The 20,322-nt window shown below is 37.2% G+C and overlaps 1 protein-coding gene and 2 long non-coding RNA genes across 4 annotated transcripts; 2 read left to right on the top strand and 1 right to left on the bottom strand.

Moving 5' to 3' along the window:
* Positions 1-1,083, top strand: LOC124304544 (uncharacterized). Its single transcript, XR_006908220.1, has 4 exons — positions 1-112; positions 353-438; positions 679-785; positions 1,023-1,083. It is a non-coding gene; the product is annotated as an uncharacterized LOC124304544 (long non-coding RNA).
* A 13,975-nt stretch (positions 1,084-15,058) lies between these two features.
* Positions 15,059-16,105, bottom strand: LOC124304923 (uncharacterized). The gene is made up of 3 exons (XR_006908290.1): positions 15,458-16,105; positions 15,163-15,217; positions 15,059-15,069 (listed from the first exon to the last, which is right to left on the bottom strand). It is a non-coding gene; the product is annotated as an uncharacterized LOC124304923 (long non-coding RNA).
* Positions 16,106-17,084: 979 nt separating this feature from the next.
* Positions 17,085-19,442, top strand: LOC124304907 (angio-associated migratory cell protein). Of its 2 annotated transcripts, none has more exons than XM_046763711.1 (7): positions 17,085-17,536; positions 17,612-17,887; positions 18,132-18,276; positions 18,347-18,546; positions 18,633-18,809; positions 18,889-19,070; positions 19,141-19,442. In XM_046763711.1, the coding sequence occupies exons 1-7, from the start codon at positions 17,444-17,446 to the stop codon at positions 19,211-19,213; spliced, it is 1,146 nt and encodes a 381-aa protein (XP_046619667.1). In that variant the 5' UTR covers positions 17,085-17,443; the 3' UTR covers positions 19,214-19,442. The 2 variants fall into 2 exon arrangements, with proteins under 2 accessions (XP_046619667.1, XP_046619666.1); XM_046763710.1 differs by having other exon boundaries at positions 17,087-17,536; positions 17,631-17,887.
* Positions 19,443-20,322: the final 880 nt, after the last annotated feature.

Raw genomic sequence — 20,322 nt, 5'->3', positions numbered from 1 at the left:
CCTGATGCACCTCGAGTTCCAGGTCTAGCGCTCCGTAGTTTCTACGCTCCAGGTCCGCTATCTGGTGAAACTCGACTTTAGGGACAAGTGCTCCGTAGTTTCGGCGCTCCAGGTCCACTACCTGGTGAAACTTGACCTCTAGGACAAGCGCTCCGTAGTTTCGGCGCTCCAGGTCCACTACTTGGTGCAACTCGACTTCAGGGACAAGCGCTCGGTGGTTTCTGAGCTCCAGGTCCACTACCTCCAGGAGCTCGACTTCCAGGACAAGCGCTCCGTAGTTTCTAAGCTCAAGGTCCACTACCTGGTGGAACTCAACTTCCAGGACAAACGCTCCTTAGTTTCTGCGCTCCAGGTCCGCTACCTGGTGAATCGCGACTGTCGGAGGACGAGGAAGACGAGGAGAACAAGGTGGACAAGGATGACGAGGATTTCTGCACGGTGAGTATAACATTTTTATAATAATTAATGGCGATTGTGATTATATTTATTCAAAAATTTGTTGAACTTGTGATGTTTACAATGAATTATTTCAATTTATTTTTCGCGCAAGCAGAAATTAAGTAGCTATGATTGCACTAATGAAATTCATTATATTATTAATTAGTTACTTGATTATGTTAATCCTTACACAATATTTTTGATGTGTTCTTATACTGAAAATATTTATTACTATTCTAGGTATAACTCGAAGTGGTTACCGATGGTGGTTGGAGGCGGTTGGCGGTAGTTGGCGGTGGTCGAGGGTGGACGTTGAGGAGGACAAGGAAGACGAGGATTTGTGCTCGGTGGGTTTAATATTTTTATAATATTTAATGGCGATTGTAATTATATTTATTCCAAATTTTTTAAACTTCTCATGTTTACAATGAATTATTTCAATTCATTTTTCGTGCAAGCAGAAATTCAGTAGCTACAAATGCGCTAATGAAATTCATTATATTATTAATTAATTACTTGATTATGTTAATCCTTACACAATATTTTTGGTGTTCTTGTACTGAAAATATTTATCACTATTCAAGGTATAACCGGAGGTGGTTGCCGATGGTTGTGGTGGTTGAAGGTGGACGAGGAGGACGAGGATTTGTGCACGGTGAGTTTAACATTTTTCTAATATTTGATGGCGATTGTAATTATATTTCATCTGAAATGTTTCAAAGTTGTCATGTTTACAATAAATTATATCAATTCATTTTTCGCGCTAGCACATATTCAGTAGCTTCAAATGCGCTAATAAAATTCATTACATATTAATTAATTAATTAATTAAATTAATCCTTAGATAATATTTTTGATGTGTTCTTATATTGAAAATATTTATTACTATTCCAGGTATAACCCGAGGTGGTTAGCAGTGGTCGTTGGAGTGGTTGGTGGTAGTTGGAGGTGGTCGAGCTGGAGGAGGAGGAGGAGGAGGACGAGGCTGACGAGGAGAACAGGGTGGACGAGGAGGACGAGAATTTGTGCTCGGTGAGTTTAACATTTTTATAATATTTGATGAATTAGGATCAGCATCAGGAGTAGGAATAGGAGTAGGATCAGTAATAGGATCAGGAGAGGGAGTAGGAGTAGGAGTAGGATCAGGAGAGGGAGTATGAGTAGGAGTAGGATCAGAAGTGGGATCAGTAAGAGTAGGAGTAGGATCAGGAATAGGATCAGGAGTGGGAGTAGGAGTAGGAGTAGGATCAGAAGTGGAATCAGGAATAGGTGAAGGTTGAGGAGAAGAATCAGTATCAGGAGTAGAAGTAGGAATAGGATCAGGAGTAGGAGTGGGATCAGGAGTGGAAGTTGAAGCAGGAAGGGGTGGGGTGGGTAGGGTAGGGTAGGGTAGGGTAGGGTATGGGTAGAGTAGGGTAGGGTAGGATATGGGGTAGGGTAGGGTAGGATATGGGGTACGGTATTTTTTCAAAATATTTCAAATTTCTATCAATATAATTAAACTATAATTAAAATTATTTTTTCTTTTAACAATACTAAAATTAAAAATTTAATAAAAATATTTTTATTAACAAAATATTTTTAAATATGAAAAATAGAATTTATTAATTTCAAATTACGTTGAATTAAACATCTATGTAATTTATTGTAAATAAAAAATTTTTTCTAAATAATTTGAATTCTAAATACACTTTCCAGTATATTTACTTTGTTACGACTTATCCCATTTTATAATGAGAGTGACGGGCGATTTGTACATATTTAATTCTTAATTCAAATGAATATAATTTTAAATTTTACTATTAAGTCCAATTTTAAATAAATATTTCAATTTGATATCCAAAAATTAAAATTTTATTGTAATTCATTTAAACATTAATACAAGCTACATCTTGATCTGAAATGAAATTTTTATAAAATTTAATGAAAATTATTAATTTTAAAAAAATATTCTGTTGACGAAAATAAATAGACTCAATTAATTGAAGTAAGATTTATCGCGGATTATCGTTTAATAAACAAATTCCCCTAATTAGTTTTAAATACAGCCAATTATTTTAATTTTAAAGAACATAACTATTAATTATTAAAATATAATATTAACATATAAAATGATAGAATATCTAATCCTAGTTTGAATTTTAGATTTCATAAAATAATATATATATATATGTATATATATATATATATATATATATATATATATATATATATATATAATCAAAAAATTTAATTTCACCATGAAATTTTTTTTAATTAAATAAATAAATTAATATAATTTATTAATTAAAAATATTAATTTGTATAAAACGTTTAACTGCTACTGCTGGCACAATTTTTTTGTCTATACTTTATATTATTCATAATTCTAAATTTCTTTAATTATTAAAATTAAATGCTGCAAAAAATATTTTTAATTAATTAAAAAAATACATGCAAAAAAAAAATAATACTAATATAAAAAACAAAATCGAAGTTTAATAAAAAATAAATGAAAATTATAATATATATATATATACACGAGTATATTATTTAGTGTAATAAGCACAAAGATTTTTGAAATCTTTAGAAATAGTTTAATTCTATTATTAATAAATAAGATTTAAAAACAACTTTTTATTTAAAACTTTGAAGGTTATTAGTTTAATTAACTTAAAATCTTAATTTTACAGTTAAATATATAACATTAAATTGCAAATTTAAAATTATAAAAATTATTGAAATTCATTTAAAAATTAATAATTAAAATATAATGAAATAAAATAAATTATTCATACAATAAAAACATTGAATAAAACAATTATCAAAAAATAAAATTAATTATAACATTACTCAAATTTAATTTAAATAGTAATTTTAAATGTAATATAGAAGGTGAAATTAAATTTATAAAATAAAATAAAACAATTAATGTAAAAATAACAAATATCAAACATTCAATAAAAAATATATTTTTTACTATTACATGAAAACAAAAAACTTTGGAATAAATCCAAATATTGGGGGAATACCAGCTATTGATAAAAATATTATCATTACTAAAAACTTCATAAAATAACTCATATTATTAAATTTATAAACTTGATTCAAATAATTTATATTAGAATAACTAAAAAAAATACAAATTATTAAATTATTTAGAGAATAAATTAATAAATAAATTAATAAAATATAGAAATCAATTAATATTGATATAAACATTCAAGAAATATGGTTAATAGAAGAATTAACTATAATCAATTTTAATGATGTTTCATTTAATCCTAATAATGAACCTATAAATCCAGATAAAATTATTGATATATGAATAATTAATCTATTATTAATATTGATTAGAATAAATAATGGAGCAATTTTTTGTAAAGTTGACTTCAAAAAACAATTTATTCATCTAACATTATTAATACTTTTTACTAATCATCAATGAAATGGAGTAGCAGCTAATTTTAAAACTAATCTAATTTGTAATAAGAGTATAAAAATATTGATATTTATGAAAATTGAATTTATTTTTATTAATAAAATTCGTATAAATAAAAAGGAAGAAGCTCCAACTTGAATAATATCATATATTATTGAGGAATTAGGAAATTTAAATAATTTATTATTACTATTTATAATTGAAGGAATAAATGATAATGAATTAACTTCCATTCCTATCCAAGCACCAATTCATGAAGAAGAATTATCAGTAATTGAAATACCAAAAATTATTATTGAATACAAATATTTATTTAAATTAATTAATTGCATGAATTTTTAAAAAAAAATAAATTTATCATTAGAAATTATAATAATTTATATTACATATAACTATGAATGTGATTATTATATTACATAATTTATTCCATCAGAATAACTCTTTTTCAGGCATTTTATATAAAAATAAAAAAATTTTAATTTTTATCTGCGAGATATAAACCCATAAGCTTAAATAGCCTATCTTTTTTTATATACATATATATGTGTGTGTGTGTGTGTGTGTGCGTGTGTGTGTGTGTGTGTGTGTATTATTTATATCTATAATAAAATATAAAATAATAAATTTCCTCCTCATACTCTTTTTAATAAACATAATTTTAAACTATAATTTGTAAAAAATATATAGAAATTATACATTATTATAATTGAATATATATGGACGCAATTGAATTAAATAATTTGATAATAAGAAAAATTGTTAGTCTAAATAAATTATTTTTCTTAGATTATTGGATAATTAATTTTGGAAAATTAAAAATATAATATTAAATGATTAATTATTTATCAATCTGTATGTTTTCTTTAAACTTTTCAATAAGTTCTAATCCATTGTATGTATGATACAACTTACGTTCCATAAAGTACATTATATGGCATTTTTTTAATGAATAATATGTATTTTTATTTTGATTAAAATGTGAGCAAATGATAAAAAATATATAAGATTTTTCTGATAATTATATTTATTTTTTTAAAATTTAATTATTGTAAATTATTTTTTTTTTTTGAATTTCTCTTTTCTTGAAAATTTATTAAAAATTATAATAGATATGTATATATATATATTTGACAAAATATTGAATAATAAACTTCCTCCTCATACTCTTCTTGACAAAAATAATTTTGAATTATAATTTATAGAAAATATATAAAAATTATACATTATTATAATTGAATATGAATGAGGGCATTTAAATTAAACAATTGATTGATAAAAAAAATGGTTAATCTACTTATGGGACCAACAGCAGGAAAATGACGACAAGATGATCACCAGCTGAGAAATGTGAAAAAAACAGGTTCTGGTTTTTCACCTGTAACTTTTGACCCGTTGCTCGCAGCGTGTTTGTACTGCGCTTTATCGATATCTCTCGCAAAATTACGTCGGAATAGTGCCGGAGAGAATTTATTCCAGCACTTTTCAAAATCGCAAAAATATTCGCCAAAAATACAGAGGGGTTGGCCTTGCTTTTTTTTCATTTTTCGACAAAAAATTTTTGGTCTCAGATTCGATTTGTATGAACCTTTTCTGACTAATTGGACCCCCAGGAACTCAGAAAACACAGCAGAAAGTGCGTCGGACCAACAGCAGAGAAATAACGACGGAAGGAGTACAAGCTGAAAAATTACGAAAATTTAGGTTCAGGTTATTCGGCTGTAACTTTTGATTCGTTGGCCGCAGCCTATTGGGACTGCGCCCAATCGATTTCTCTCGTAAAACTACGTCGGAATAGTGCATCAAAGAATTCATGCCGGCACTTTTCAAAATCGCCAAAATTTTCGCCAAAAATGGAAAGGGGTTAGCCTTACTCAACTGACGGAAGGAGTACAAGCTGAAAAATTACGAAAATTTAGGTTCAGGTTATTCGGCTGTAATTCTTGATTCGTTGTCCGCAGCTTATTGGGACTGCGCCTAATCGATTTCTCTCGCAAAACCGAGTCGGAATAGTTCATCAAAGAACTTATTCCGGCACTTTTCAAAATCGCCAAAATTTTCGCCAAAAATGGAAAGGGGTTAGCCACACTTATTTTTTGGACGAAAAATTTTTGGTCTCAGATTCGATTTGTGTGAACCTTTTCTGACTAATTGGACCACCAGGAACTCAGAAAACGCAGCAGAAAGTGCGTCGGACCAACAGCAGAGAAATAACGACGGAAGGAGTACAAGCTGAAAAATTACGAAAATTTAGGTTCAGGTTATTCGGCTGTAACTTTTGATTCGTTGACCGCAGCTCATTGGGACTGCGCCCAATCGATTTCTCTCGCAAAACTACGTCGGAATAGTGCATCAAAGAATTCATTCCGGCACTTTTCAAAATCGCCAAAATTTTCGCCGAAAATGGAAAGGGGTTAGCCTTACTTATTTTTTGGACGAGAAATTTTTGATCTCAGATTTGATTTGTATGAACCTTTTCTGACTAATTGGACCCCCAGGAACTCAGAAAACACAGCAGAAAGTGCGTCGGACCAACAGCAGAGAAATAACGACGGAAGGAGTACAAGCTGAAAAATTACGAAAATTTAGGTTCAGGTTATTCGGTTGTAATTTTTGATTCGTTGTAGGCAGCTTATTGGGACTGCGCCCAATCGATTTCTCTCGCAAAACCGAGTCGGAATAGTTCATCAAAGAACTTATTCCGGCACTTTTCAAAATCGGCAAAATTTTCGCCAAAAATGGAAAGGGGTTAGCCTTACTTATATTTTGGACGAAAAATTTTTGGTCTCAGATTCGATTTGTATGAACCTTTTCCGACTAATTGGACCCCCAGGAACTCAGAAAACGCAGCAGAAAGTGCGTCGGACCAACAGCAGAAAAATAACGACGGAAGGAGTACAAGCTGAAAAATTACGAATATTTAGGTTCAGGTTATTCGGCTGTAACTTTTGATTCGTTGGCCGCAGCTTATTGAGACTGCGCCCAATCGATTTCTCTCGCAAAACTACGTCGGAATAGTGCATCAAAGAATTCATTCCGGCACTTTTCAAAATCGCCAAAATTTTCGCCAAAAATGGAAAGGGGTTAGCCTTACTTATATTTTGGACGAAAAATTTTTGGTCTCAGATTCGATTTGTATGAACCTTTTCCGACTAATTGGACCCCCAGGAACTCAGAAAACGCAGCAGAAAGTGCGTCGGACCAACAGCAGAGAAATAACGACGGAAGGAGTACAAGCTGAAAAATTACGAAAATTTAGGTTCAGGTTATTCGGCTGTAATTTTTGATTCCTTGTCCGCAGCTTATTGGGACTGCGCCCAATCGATTTCTCTCGCAAAACCGAGTCGGATTAGTTCATCAAAGAACTTATTCCGGCACTTTTCAAAATCGCCAAAATTTTCGCCAAAAATGGAAAGGGGTTAGCCTTACTTATTTTTTGGTCGAAAAATTTTTGGTCTCAGATTCGATTTGTATGAACCTTTTCTTACTAATTGGACCCCCAGGAACTCAGAAAACACAGCAGAAAGTGCGTCGGACCAACAGCAGAGAAATAACGACGGAAGGAGTACAAGCTGAAAAATTACGAAAATTTAGGTTCAGGTTATTCGGCTGTAACTTTTGATTCGTTGACCGCAGCTCATTGGGACTGCGCCCAATCGATTTCTCTCGCAAAACTACGTCGGAATAGTGCATCAAAGAATTTATTCCGGCACTTTTCAAAATCGCCAAAATTTTCGCCAAAAATGGATAGGGGTTAGCCTTACTTATTTTTTGAACGAAAAATTTTTGGTCTCAGATTCGATTTGTATGAACCTTTTCCGACTAATTGGACCCCCAGCAACTCAGAAAACGCAGCAGAAAGTGCGTCGGACCAACAGCAGAGAAATAACGACGGAAGGAGTACAAGCTGAAAAATTACGAAAGTTTAGGTTCAGGTTATTCGGCTGTAACTTTTGATTCGTTGGCCGCAGCCTATTGGGACTGCGCCCAATCGATTTCTCTCGTAAAACTACGTCGGAATAGTGCATCAAAGAATTCATTCCGGCACTTTTCAAAATCGCCAAAATTTTCGCCAAAAATGGAAAGGGGTTAGCCACACTTATTTTTTGGACGAAAAATTTTTGGTCTCAGATTCGATTTGTGTGAACCTTTTCTGACTAATTGGACCACCAGGAACTCAGAAAACGCAGCAGAAAGTGCGTCGGACCAACAGCAGAGAAATAACGACGGAAGGAGTACAAGCTGAAAAATTACGAAAATTTAGGTTCAGGTTATTCGGCTGTAACTTTTGATTCGTTGACCGCAGCTCATTGGGACTGCGCCCAATCGATTTCTCTCGCAAAACTACGTCGGAATAGTGCATCAAAGAATTCATTCCGGCACTTTTCAAAATCGCCAAAATTTTCGCCGAAAATGGAAAGGGGTTAGCCTTACTTATTTTTTGGACGAGAAATTTTTGATCTCAGATTTGATTTGTATGAACCTTTTCTGACTAATTGGACCCCCAGGAACTCAGAAAACACAGCAGAAAGTGCGTCGGACCAACAGCAGAGAAATAACGACGGAAGGAGTACAAGCTGAAAAATTACGAAAATTTAGGTTCAGGTTATTCGGTTGTAATTTTTGATTCGTTGTAGGCAGCTTATTGGGACTGCGCCCAATCGATTTCTCTCGCAAAACCGAGTCGGAATAGTTCATCAAAGAACTTATTCCGGCACTTTTCAAAATCGGCAAAATTTTCGCCAAAAATGGAAAGGGGTTAGCCTCACTCATTTTTTGGACGAAAAATTTTTGGTCTCAGATTCGATTTGTATGAACCTTTTCTGACTAATTGGACCCCCAGGAACTCAGAAAACGCAGCAGAAAGTGCGTCGGACCAACAGCAGAAAAATAACGACGGAAGGAGTACAAGCTGAAAAATTACGAATATTTAGGTTCAGGTTATTCGGCTGTAACTTTTGATTCGTTGGCCGCAGCTTATTGAGACTGCGCCCAATCGATTTCTCTCGCAAAACTACGTCGGAATAGTGCATCAAAGAATTCATTCCGGCACTTTTCAAAATCGCCAAAATTTTCGCCAAAAATGGAAAGGGGTTAGCCTTACTTATATTTTGGACGAAAAATTTTTGATCTCAGATTCGATTTGTATGAACCTTTTCTGACTAATTGGACCCCCAGGAACTCAGAAAACGCAGCAGAAAGTGCGTCGGACCAACAGCAGAGAAATAACGACGGAAGGAGTACAAGCTGAAAAATTACGAAAATTTAGGTTCAGGTTATTCGGCTGTAATTTTTGATTCCTTGTCCGCAGCTTATTGGGACTGCGCCCAATCGATTTCTCTCGCAAAACCGAGTCGGATTAGTTCATCAAAGAACTTATTCCGGCACTTTTCAAAATCGCCAAAATTTTCGCCAAAAATGGAAAGGGGTTAGCCTTACTTATATTTTGGACGAAAAATTTTTGGTCTCAGATTCGATTTGTATGAACCTTTTCTGACTAATTGGACCCCCAGGAACTCAGAAAACGCAGCAGAAAGTGCGTCGGACCAACAGCAGAGAAATAACGACGGAAGGAGTACAAGCTGAAAAATTACGAAAATTTAGGTTCAGGTTATTCGGCTGTAATTTTTGATTCCTTGTCCGCAGCTTATTGGGACTGCGCCCAATCGATTTCTCTCGCAAAACCGAGTCGGATTAGTTCATCAAAGAACTTATTCCGGCACTTTTCAAAATCGCCAAAATTTTCGCCAAAAATGGAAAGGGGTTAGCCTTACTTATTTTTTGGTCGAAAAATTTTTGGTCTCAGATTCGATTTGTATGAACCTTTTCTTACTAATTGGACCCCCAGGAACTCAGAAAACACAGCAGAAAGTGCGTCGGACCAACAGCAGAGAAATAACGACGGAAGGAGTACAAGCTGAAAAATTACGAAAATTTAGGTTCAGGTTATTCGGCTGTAACTTTTGATTCGTTGACCGCAGCTCATAGGGACTGCGCCCAATCGATTTCTCTCGCAAAACTACGTCGGAATAGTGCATCAAAGAATTTATTCCGGCACTTTTCAAAATCACCAAAATTTTCGCCAAAAATGGAAAGGGGTTAGCCTTACTTATTTTTTGGACGAAAAATTTTTGGTCTCAGATTCGATTTGTATGAACCTTTTCTGACTAATTGGACCCCCAGGAACTCAGAAAACACAGCAGAAAGTGCGTCGGACCAACAGCAGAGAAATAACGACGGAAGGAGTACAAGCTGAAAAATTACGAAAATTTAGGTTCAGGTTATTCGGCTGTAATTTTTGATTCGTTGTCCGCAGCTTATTGGGACTGCGCCCAATCGATTTCTCTCGCAAAACTACGTCGGAATAGTGCATCAAAGAATTCATTCCGGCACTTTTCAAAATCGCCAAAATTTTCGCCAAAAATGGAAAGGGGTTAGCCTTACTTATTTTTTGGTCGAAAAATCTTTGGTCTCAGATTTGATTTGTATGAACCTTTTCTGACTAATTGGACCCCCAGGAACTCAGAAAACGCAGCAGAAAGTGCGTCGGACCAACAGCAGAGAAATAACGACGGAAGGAGTACAAGCTGAAAAATTACGAAAATTTAGGTTCAGGTTGTTCGGCTGTAACTTTTGATTCGTTGGCCGCAGCTTATTGAGACTGCGCCCAATCGATTTCTCTCGCAAAACCACGTCGGAATAGTGCATCAAAGAACTTATTCCGGCACTTTTCAAAATCGCCAAAATTTTCACCAAAAATGGAAAGGGGTTAGCCTTACTTATATTTTGGACGAAAAATTTTTGGTCTCAGATTCGATTTGTATGAACCTTTTCTGACTAATTGGACCCCCAGGAACTCAGAAAACGCAGCAGAAAGTGCGTCGGACCAACAGCAGAGAAATAACGACGGAAGGAGTACAAGCTGAAAAATTACGAAAATTTAGGTTCAGGTTATTCGGCTGTAACTTTTGATTCGTTGGCCGCAGCTTATTGAGACTGCGCCCAATCGATTTCTCTCGCAAAACCACGTCGGAATAGTGCATCAAAGAACTTATTCCGGCACTTTTCAAAATCGCCAAAATTTTCACCAAAAATGGAAAGGGGTTAGCCTTACTTATTTTTTGGACGAAAAATTTTTGGTCTCAGATTCGATTTGTATGAACCTTTTCCGACTAATTGGACCCCCAGCAACTCAGAAAACGCAGCAGAAAGTGCGTCGGACCAACAGCAGAGAAATAACGACGGAAGGAGTACAAGCTGAAAAATTACGAAAATTTAGGTTCAGGTTATTCGGCTGTAACTTTTGATTCGTTGGCCGCAGCCTATTGGGACTGCGCCCAATCGATTTCTCTCGTAAAACTACGTCGGAATAGTGCATCAAAGAATTCATTCCGGCACTTTTCAAAATCGCCAAAATTTTCGCCAAAAATGGAAAGGGGTTAGCCACACTTATTTTTTGGACGAAAAATTTTTGGTCTCAGATTCGATTTGTGTGAACCTTTTCTGACTAATTGGACCACCAGGAACTCAGAAAACGCAGCAGAAAGTGCGTCGGACCAACAGCAGAGAAATAACGACGGAAGGAGTACAAGCTGAAAAATTACGAAAATTTAGGTTCAGGTTATTCGGCTGTAACTTTTGATTCGTTGGCCGCAGCCTATTGGGACTGCGCCCAATCGATTTCTCTTGTAAAACTACGTCGGAATAGTGCATCAAAGAATTCATTCCGGCACTTTTCAAAATCGCCAAAATTTTCGCCAAAAATGGGAAGGGGTTAGCCTTACTTATTTTTTGGACGAAAAATTTTTGGTCTCAGATTCGATTTGTGTGAACCTTTTCTGACTAATTGGACCACCAGGAACTCAGAAAACGCAGCAGAAAGTGCGTCGGACCAACAGCAGAGAAATAACGACGGAAGGAGTACAAGCTGAAAAATTACGAAAATTTAGGTTCAGGTTATTCGGCTGTAACTTTTGATTCGTTGGCCGCAGCCTATTGGGACTGCGCCCAATCGATTTCTCTCGTAAAACTACGTCGGAATAGTGCATCAAAGAATTCATGCCGGCACTTTTCAAAATCGCCAAAATTTTCGCCAAAAATGGAAAGGGGTTAGCCTTACTCAACTGACGGAAGGAGTACAAGCTGAAAAATTACGAAAATTTAGGTTCAGGTTATTCGGCTGTAATTTTTGATTCGTTGTCCGCAGCTTATTGGGACTGCGCCTAATCGATTTCTCTCGCAAAACCGAGTCGGAATAGTTCATCAAAGAACTTATTCCGGCACTTTTCAAAATCGCCAAAATTTTCGCCAAAAATGGAAAGGGGTTAGCCTTACTTATTTTTTGGACGAAAAATTTTTGGTCTCAGATTCGATTTGTATGAACCTTTTCTGACTAATTGGACCCCCAGGAACTCAGAAAACACAGCAGAAAGTGCGTCGGACCAACAGCAGAGAAATAACGACGGAAGGAGTACAAGCTGAAAAATTACGAAAATTTAGGTTCAGGTTATTCGGCTGTAATTTTTGATTCGTTGTCCGCAGCTTATTGGGACTGCGCCCAATCGATTTCTCTCGCAAAACTACGTCGGAATAGTGCATCAAAGAATTCATTCCGGCACTTTTCAAAATCGCCAAAATTTTCGCCAAAAATGGAAAGGGGTTAGCCTTACTTATTTTTTGGACGAAAAATTTTTGGTCTCAGATTCGATTTGTATGAACCTTTTCTGACTAATTGGACCCCCAGGAACTCAGAAAACGCAGCAGAAAGTGCGTCGGACCAACAGCAGAGAAATAACGACGGAAGGAGTACCAGCTGAAAAATTACGAAAATTTAGCGTCAGGTTATTCGGCTGTAACTTTTGATTCGTTGGCCGCAGCTTATTGGGACTGCGCCCAATCGATTTCTCTCGCAAAACTACGTCGGAATAGTGCATCAAAGAATTCATTCCGGCACTTTTCAAAATCGCCAAAATTTTCGCCAAAAATGGAAAGGGGTTAGCCTTACTTATTTTTTGGACGAAAAATTTTTGGTCTCAGATTCGATTTGTATGAACCTTTTCTGACTAATTGGACCCCCAGGAACTCAGAAAACGCAGCAGAAAGTGCGTCGGACCAACAGCAGAGAAATAACGACGGAAGGAGTACAAGCTGAAAAATTACGAAAATTTAGCGTCAGGTTATTCGGCTGTAACTTTTGATTCGTTGGCCGCAGCTTATTGGGACTGCGCCCAATCGATTTCTCTCGCAAAACTACGTCGGAATAGTGCATCAAAGAATTCATTCCGGCACTTTTCAAAATCGCCAAAATTTTCGCCAAAAATGGAAAGGGGTTAGCCTTACTTATTTTTTGGACGAAAAATTTTTGGTCTCAGATTCGATTTGTATGAACCTTTTCTGACTAATTGGACCCCCAGGAACTCAGAAAACGCAGCAGAAAGTGCGTCGGACCAACAGCAGAGAAATAACGACGGAAGGAGTACAAGCTGAAAAATTACGAAAATTTAGGTTCAGGTTATTCGGCTGTCACTTTTGATTCGTTGACCGCACCTCATTGGGACTGCGCCCAATCGATTTCTCTCGCAAAACTACGTCGGAATAGTGCATTCAAGAATTTATTCCGGCACTTTTCAAAATCGCCAAAATTTTCGCCAAAAATACAAAGGGGTTAGTCTTACCATTGGATGAATAATGTAAAGATAGTTGCCCTCATGGGCTTTGATCTGACAACCGAAAATTGCTCCGTGAGATGTTCAAATGGTAGAGTTGAGAACTGATTGCAGAACATCAGAGTTTCCGATTTCGACATGATGCCGGCTGCATTCACGTTCAGAGTAACACAGTTTTTGCAATGGTGAGCCCATGCCAGTACTTGGCTTGAGTCTACTTACCGACTTGTCGGTGATACAAGAAATTAATAATGACAATAAATATCATTCAAAATTCGTAGCAAAACAGTGATTTAATCAAAGTATAGTTACCCGAGAGAATAATGTATACATAGATCTTGAATAAAAATAGATCAGATGTAATAATGATGCAGAGACCAAAAAGTATAAATGTATATACGGTCTATGTACGACATTGATATATATGATTTATTTATGATTAATACGTGATGCATACTACAAATTTCATAATTTCATAGGAAACATACTAGATTATCTACTATAATCGGCTATAATATGACAATAAAAAAATTGTTCGCTTTGATATGGGATTCAATTCGACACGCAGTCTATATATTACATAACAATAATATTCAGAATTAGGAGTAGGAATAGGAGTTGGATCAGGAGTAGGAGTAGGATCAGGAGTAGGTTCAAGAGTGAGAGTAGGAACAGGAGTAGGATCAGGAATTGGAGTAAGATCGTAGTAGAAGTAGGAGTAAGATTGAAGTAGAAGTGGTAGTAGGAGTAGAAGTAGGATCAGGAGTAGGAGTAGGAGTAGGAGTAGAAGTAGAAGTATAGGTGGAGGGTAGGGGCGGGAAGGGTAGGATAGGATAGGGTAGGGTAGGGGGTATGGTAAGGTAGGGTAGGGTCGAGTAGGGTAGGGTAGTCTCTTTCTCCTACTCCTGATTCTACTCCTACTCCTACTCTTAATCCTACTCCCGATCCTACTACCACTTCTACTTCTGATCCTACTCCTGATCCTACTCTTGATCCCACTCCCGATCCTACTACCACTTCTACTTCTGATCCTATTCTACTTCTGTTCCTACTCCTAATCCTACTCCCACTCCTACTTCTGATCCCACTCCTGATCCTACTCCTACTTCTACTCTATTAAATATTATATAAATTTTACACTTTCAGTGCACAAATCCTGGTCATCCTCGTCCTCCTTTTCTGAGTCCTTTCCCTCGTCCACCTCGATCACCCTCAACCACCACCAACCACTTCCAACGACCACTGCTAACCACCTCGGATTATATCTCGAATACTAATTAATATTTTCAGGATTAGAACACATCAAAAATATTGTGTAAGAATTTGCATAATTTTGTAAGTGACACATTTTAGCAAGAAGATTATGAGAAAATGATAGAAATTTTATTAGTACATTGAGAGCTACTGAATTTGGGCTTGCGCGAAAAATGATTCGAAATAATTTATTGTATACAAGACAACTTTGAAAAATTTTAGATAAAATATAATTACAATTGCCATTGAATATTACAAAAATGTTAAACTCACCGAGCACAAATCCTCGTCCACCTTGTTCTCCTCGTCTTCTTCGTCCTCCTGCTTCTCGTCCTGCTCCTCGTCTACCTCGATCACCCGCAACCACCCCTAACCATCTCCGACCACCTCAAACCACCGCCAACCGCCTCCAAGGACCACCGCTAACCACCACGGGTTATACCTCGAATACTAATAAATATTTGCAGTATTAGAACACATAAAAAATATTGTGTAAGGATTAATATAATCAATTAATTAATTAATAATATAATAAATTTCATTAGCGCATTTATAGCTACTGAAATTCTGCTTGCGCGAAAAATGAATTGAAATAATTCATTGTAAACAAGACAAGTTCGAAAAATTCTAGATAGAATATAATCAAAATTGTAATTAAATATTATAAAAATGTTATACTCACCGTGCAGAAATCCTCGTTATCCTCGTCCACCTTGTTCTCGTCTTCCTCGTCCTCCGAGAGTCGCGATTAACCGGGTAGTAGATCTTGAGCTCAGAAACTACGCAGCGCTTGTCCCTGAAGTCGAGTTGCACCAGGTAGCGGATCTGGAACGCCGAAACTACGGAGCGCTCGTCCTTAAAGTCGAGTTTCACTAGGTAACGGACCTGGAGCCCCGATAGTACGGAGCTCTTGTCCTAGAAGTCGAGTTTCACCAGGTAACGGACCTGGAGCGCCGATAGTATGGAGCGCTTGACTTAAAAGTCGAGTTTCGCCAGGTAGTGGACCTCGAGCGCCGAAACTACGGAGCGCTCGTCCTAGAAGTCGAGTTTCACCAGGTAGCGGACCTGGAGCGCCAAAACTACGGAGCGCTCGTCCTTAAAGTCGAGTTTCACCAGGTAACGGACCTGGAGCGCCGATAGTACGGAGCGCTTGTCTTAGAAGCCGAGTTTCACCAGTTAGTGGAGCTGGCACGCCGAAACTACGGAGCGCTTGTCCTGGAACTCGAGGCACACCAGGAAGCGGACCCACAGCGCAGGATCCAAGAGGTAGAGTAGCCGGTACCCGAAATCTGCGGAGCGCGATTTTCATATGTCCGCTCTACTGCGCGGTTGTTTCCAGACTGAGGAATTCGGCTAGCTGATTATTGTAGATCGATGACGTCAAGAGAAAAAAAATTTTGAGTGACGTCACTTTCTGAAAATCCGAACATCCAAACTTTGGCTTCGAACTTTAATACCATGTATGATGTATGATATGATGTAAGATGTATGATGTATGATGATACGATATGATGTATAATGATATTAGTGCTTACATTTCAGACAAGAAATACGAACTTTATCTTTCCTGCCGATTCCAGAGTCAAGCGTCTAGGCCCTTCCATGGTCAACCATTGACTAAAGATATATTCTTCAGTTATCGGGTCAGCTAATAACGCTGCTGTTCTGCGACAGTTGGATGATACAAATTTTTGCTCATACCTTTCAAATTATGTGTTAAAATACACTCGAAGTTTTAAGAAGCTTCGTTTTATCTCTCCCGAATAAAAAGAAAAGAATATTCTAATATAATTTGACCTTTCTTTGTTTATCACGTAGTGAATAGTTTTGTAGAATTACGACGTCCTCCGCCCTCCCTCGCCCCCGCCTAATCAAGGAAAGTCAACAAAAATTCCGTACGCGTCACAATGGATTGACAAGTACAGCAATAAGTCATGTGATTGTACAATTTTGAATCCGGTGTAGGTATTCGCTGCAATTTTCGTTCGATCGGAATTAACGAAAACGCGACCGAAGTGTGGCAGTTTTCTGTGCTTAATTTGCGTATATAAAATATAAGAGCAAGGTCGAGCTCCATAGGCGAGAGTTAGGTCCTCTCACCCATATAAGAAGTTTACTGACCTAGCGGGCGGCAAGTGGCGTGTTATCATGCGTGGGATTCTATGTATTTCCATGCGAAGACACTCAAGTTTTTTCAGAGCGTGTGCAAGAGAATTTGATTTCAAAAGCAGAACTGATTATACCCATAATACGTGTTCCCTATCTGAAATCAGACGTTACTTGCAAAATCCAAATGACATCAGCATCATCCTTCCTCCTTTAAACCCTCCAAGTTTTGTATCAAACTTTTTCATGTACCATACTTCATTTCGTTCCGGAGATATTCATCTGGGTGATTTTACCGACCACCCTGTATATGTGTAATGCTTAACCTAAACTGATCTTCCGTGTTGAGTCGCGTGGTATTCTAACCTCCACAAAGGACACCAGACACGCGTGCTGATGAAGTAAAGCATAATCTCACGTGGCCTCATAACTGTTTGAACGGCGAACAATATGACACTGATGGACACGCCGCCGTCTTCTCCTTCTGTCGACGTAGAAATGGACGAGGATGAGCTGGTATACGTCGGAGATGCTGACGAAGTCATAGAAGCCCTCGAACGAGATGAGAGAACCGAAGACTCCGAGGAAGAGGCCGAAAGCTACGAGGAACAACCGATTAAGGACGACGCTGCCTATGTTTTTCGTAACCACGAAGGTAAGTCTCCTTATGCCATTTGTCAAGGTTTGTTGATCCCGTAATTCTGACAACATTGATTATCGTCTACACAAGCCTTCACTCCGGTGTCCAGGGTCTATATTCTGCGGAGCTTTGAATAAAGATGGAACGCTAGCTGCGACTGGTGGGGAAGATGATAAAGCATATGTCTGGGAGGTTTCCTCGGGACGAGTTGTACTCAATTGCACCGGTCATTCGGATAGTGTCACTTTTACGGAGTTCAACCATGATGGGTTTTATCTGGCAACTGCAGATATGAATGGCATTATTCAGGTGTGGAAAATGAGCAACAGGATTCTTATCTGGGACTACAACATGGGCGATATGACGGTAGGCTTATTTATCACATTCCTAACTTTTTCCATCTTAATAAATGGTAAATTTTACATTGGATTGCTGCTGAATTGAAATTTATTGAACAAATTTGAAAAATTAAGTAATAGGAAATGCTTGCAATTGAATTGCAGCACAAAATACGATGTTACTGTCCTTCCGGTTATCAAGCAATCTCAGAATTAACTTCTCCATTATCATTGGATGGTTAAGTTTTCTTTATATTTCATTTATCTTGTAGTGGATGCGGTGGCATCCGATGGCTAACATTCTATTTGCTGGAGCATCAAGTGGGGTTTTATACATGTGGAAAATACCTAGTGGAGAATGTAAAATATTTCAGAGTCACGGTCAGCGGGTTGAACAAGGGGTTATTATGCATGATGGTAAGGTGATATCAGATATTTATCACCGCATCGAGATTTACCTACTTATATCTCTACAATACAATAACAGGCAAACGGATCACGGTTGGTTATGAAGACGGTACACTGAGAGTATTCGACCTGAAATCCGGAGCAGTATTGTCAACAATTTCCTGTGAATTTGGTCACAGCTCTACGATAACCACCCTTGACTGTAACTCTGATAATAATCTGCTAATATCAGGTGGAATGGATGGAAAAACTATTCTCACTACTTCACAGTCTGGCAAGGTAAGAACGCTCTTAATTTTTCATTCGGCTCGAAACAAAGTTATTAAAAAACTCGGTCCGTTGATTGTTCAAATAACAAATATCAGGTCACCCGTGTCCTTCAAGACCTGAAAACAAATGTCTCTGCTGATGGCGACGAAGATGCTGAGGGAAACGAAGGAAATTGGGTGGAAGCGGTGTCATTTTGCAAAGATCCAGAGTATCCAGTTGCTGTTTCAGGCACAGTAAACGGACAGATATTCATATGGGACATCGCAAAACAGGTGGGTCCCAATGGTGAAGGTGGAATCGCAAGATTATTTGTCATTCGCTATGCCTAAATGTGGGAATTTCTTAACTCAGATGATTCGGCACGAGATCCAGCAGAGCAGTGGCATAAGCAAGCTGGTTTGGCACCTGAACACAACACGGTTTTATTCGTCGGGTCTTGACGGAGTGGTGAGATCGTTCGACGCAAGATCTGGTGAAGAGCTTCGCTCCTATACGGGACATCACGCGGATATTCTCGATTTGGTAATCTCTCGGTAAGAATCAATCAACGATTTATACGGTCGTAAACGAAAGCTAAATTAATTGACCGATTCGGTTTTATAGCGATGGAAAGACAATGCTAACCACCTCGGATGACTCCACTGCCCGGATATTCAATATCGGTGATCCAAATTGACACATCACAAAAGAGGATTTATTTCCCATTGATCACAAAAATGCGGGTTTTATCTTTGAGAAAACGATTTTTGATCGACATACGATAGAGGATAATTACCCGTGATTCTTTAATCACACCAATATAATTATACTCAGCAAATTTCCACATGAATCAAGGATGGTGAAAAATAAATTGTATTATATTGTATACTAGATACTGAACAGTAAAGAATTATTTGTTAACTTAATTGTTACGATTATTATTTGCCCCATTTATGTATGATCTATAGCGCGTCAAAGAGTTGATTCCAGCATTTTTCAAAATTGTCAAAACTTTCAGTAAAAATTCAGTCTTATTTTTCGAGCAAAACATTTTTTCGTCCTAGAATCGTCTTGTATGGCTCTTTGTAGACTAATTGGACCCTCAGGACCACAAATATTAGCAAAGCGAGCAACAGACCAGCAATGGAGAGATTACAAATCTTTCATTTTTCGGCTGGAACTCTTGATCAGATGCTCGCACCGTATTCGAACTGTGTGCAATCGATTCCTCTCGAAAAATTACGTCGATATAGTGCACAAAGAATTAATTTAACCATTTTTTCAAATCGGCTAAATTTCAACTGAAAAAATCCAAAGGGGTTTCTTTCCTTGCGTTTGTGCAATTTTCAGAGCTCGGAAAGTTTTCGTCTGAGATTCGTTTTGCAGTGCTCTTATTCCACTAATTGGACCGTCAGGAAGCAGAAAAAGACATCAAAAACAGCGTGAGTCCAACAGCAGTGGAATTGCCAACGAAATCTTTCGTTTCTCGGCTCTAATCTTGATATGTTGCTCGCAACGTTTTCGGACTGCGTGGAATTGATTCATCATGCGCAATAATGTGAATGCCCACATACAATGTCGATACATCAGTAGGCCTGGGGTTCCCCTTTATTTCAATGATTAAAACTTGGGTTTATTGAAGAATCGGTATCGTCTTGACTAACATTAAGCTCCGATTCCTTAAGATCTACTTTGATCACAATTCGCAAATGAATTGTCTTCATCTCGCAAGAGGCTGAGGAAGAAAGTTTTCCTCACTCGCATACGGGAATAAGTGCGATGCCTAAATAGCACGAATGGAAAGAA

This window comes from Neodiprion virginianus, chromosome 5, assembly GCF_021901495.1.
Source record: "Neodiprion virginianus isolate iyNeoVirg1 chromosome 5, iyNeoVirg1.1, whole genome shotgun sequence".
Classification (NCBI taxonomy): Eukaryota; Metazoa; Arthropoda; class Insecta; order Hymenoptera; family Diprionidae; genus Neodiprion; species Neodiprion virginianus.
This window is presented reverse-complemented; position numbering and strand designations above follow the sequence as displayed.

Bases quoted from the DNA above. Each gene is read 5' to 3' on its own strand.
- LOC124304907 (XM_046763710.1), top strand. From the start codon at position 17,332: ATGACACTGATGGACACGCCGCCGTCTTCTCCTTCTGTCGACGTAGAA. The intron at 18,810-18,888 runs GTGGGTCCCAAT...TTCTTAACTCAG, and splicing joins TATGGGACATCGCAAAACAG to ATGATTCGGCACGAGATCCA. The intron at 19,071-19,140 runs GTAAGAATCAAT...TCGGTTTTATAG, and splicing joins CTCGATTTGGTAATCTCTCG to CGATGGAAAGACAATGCTAA.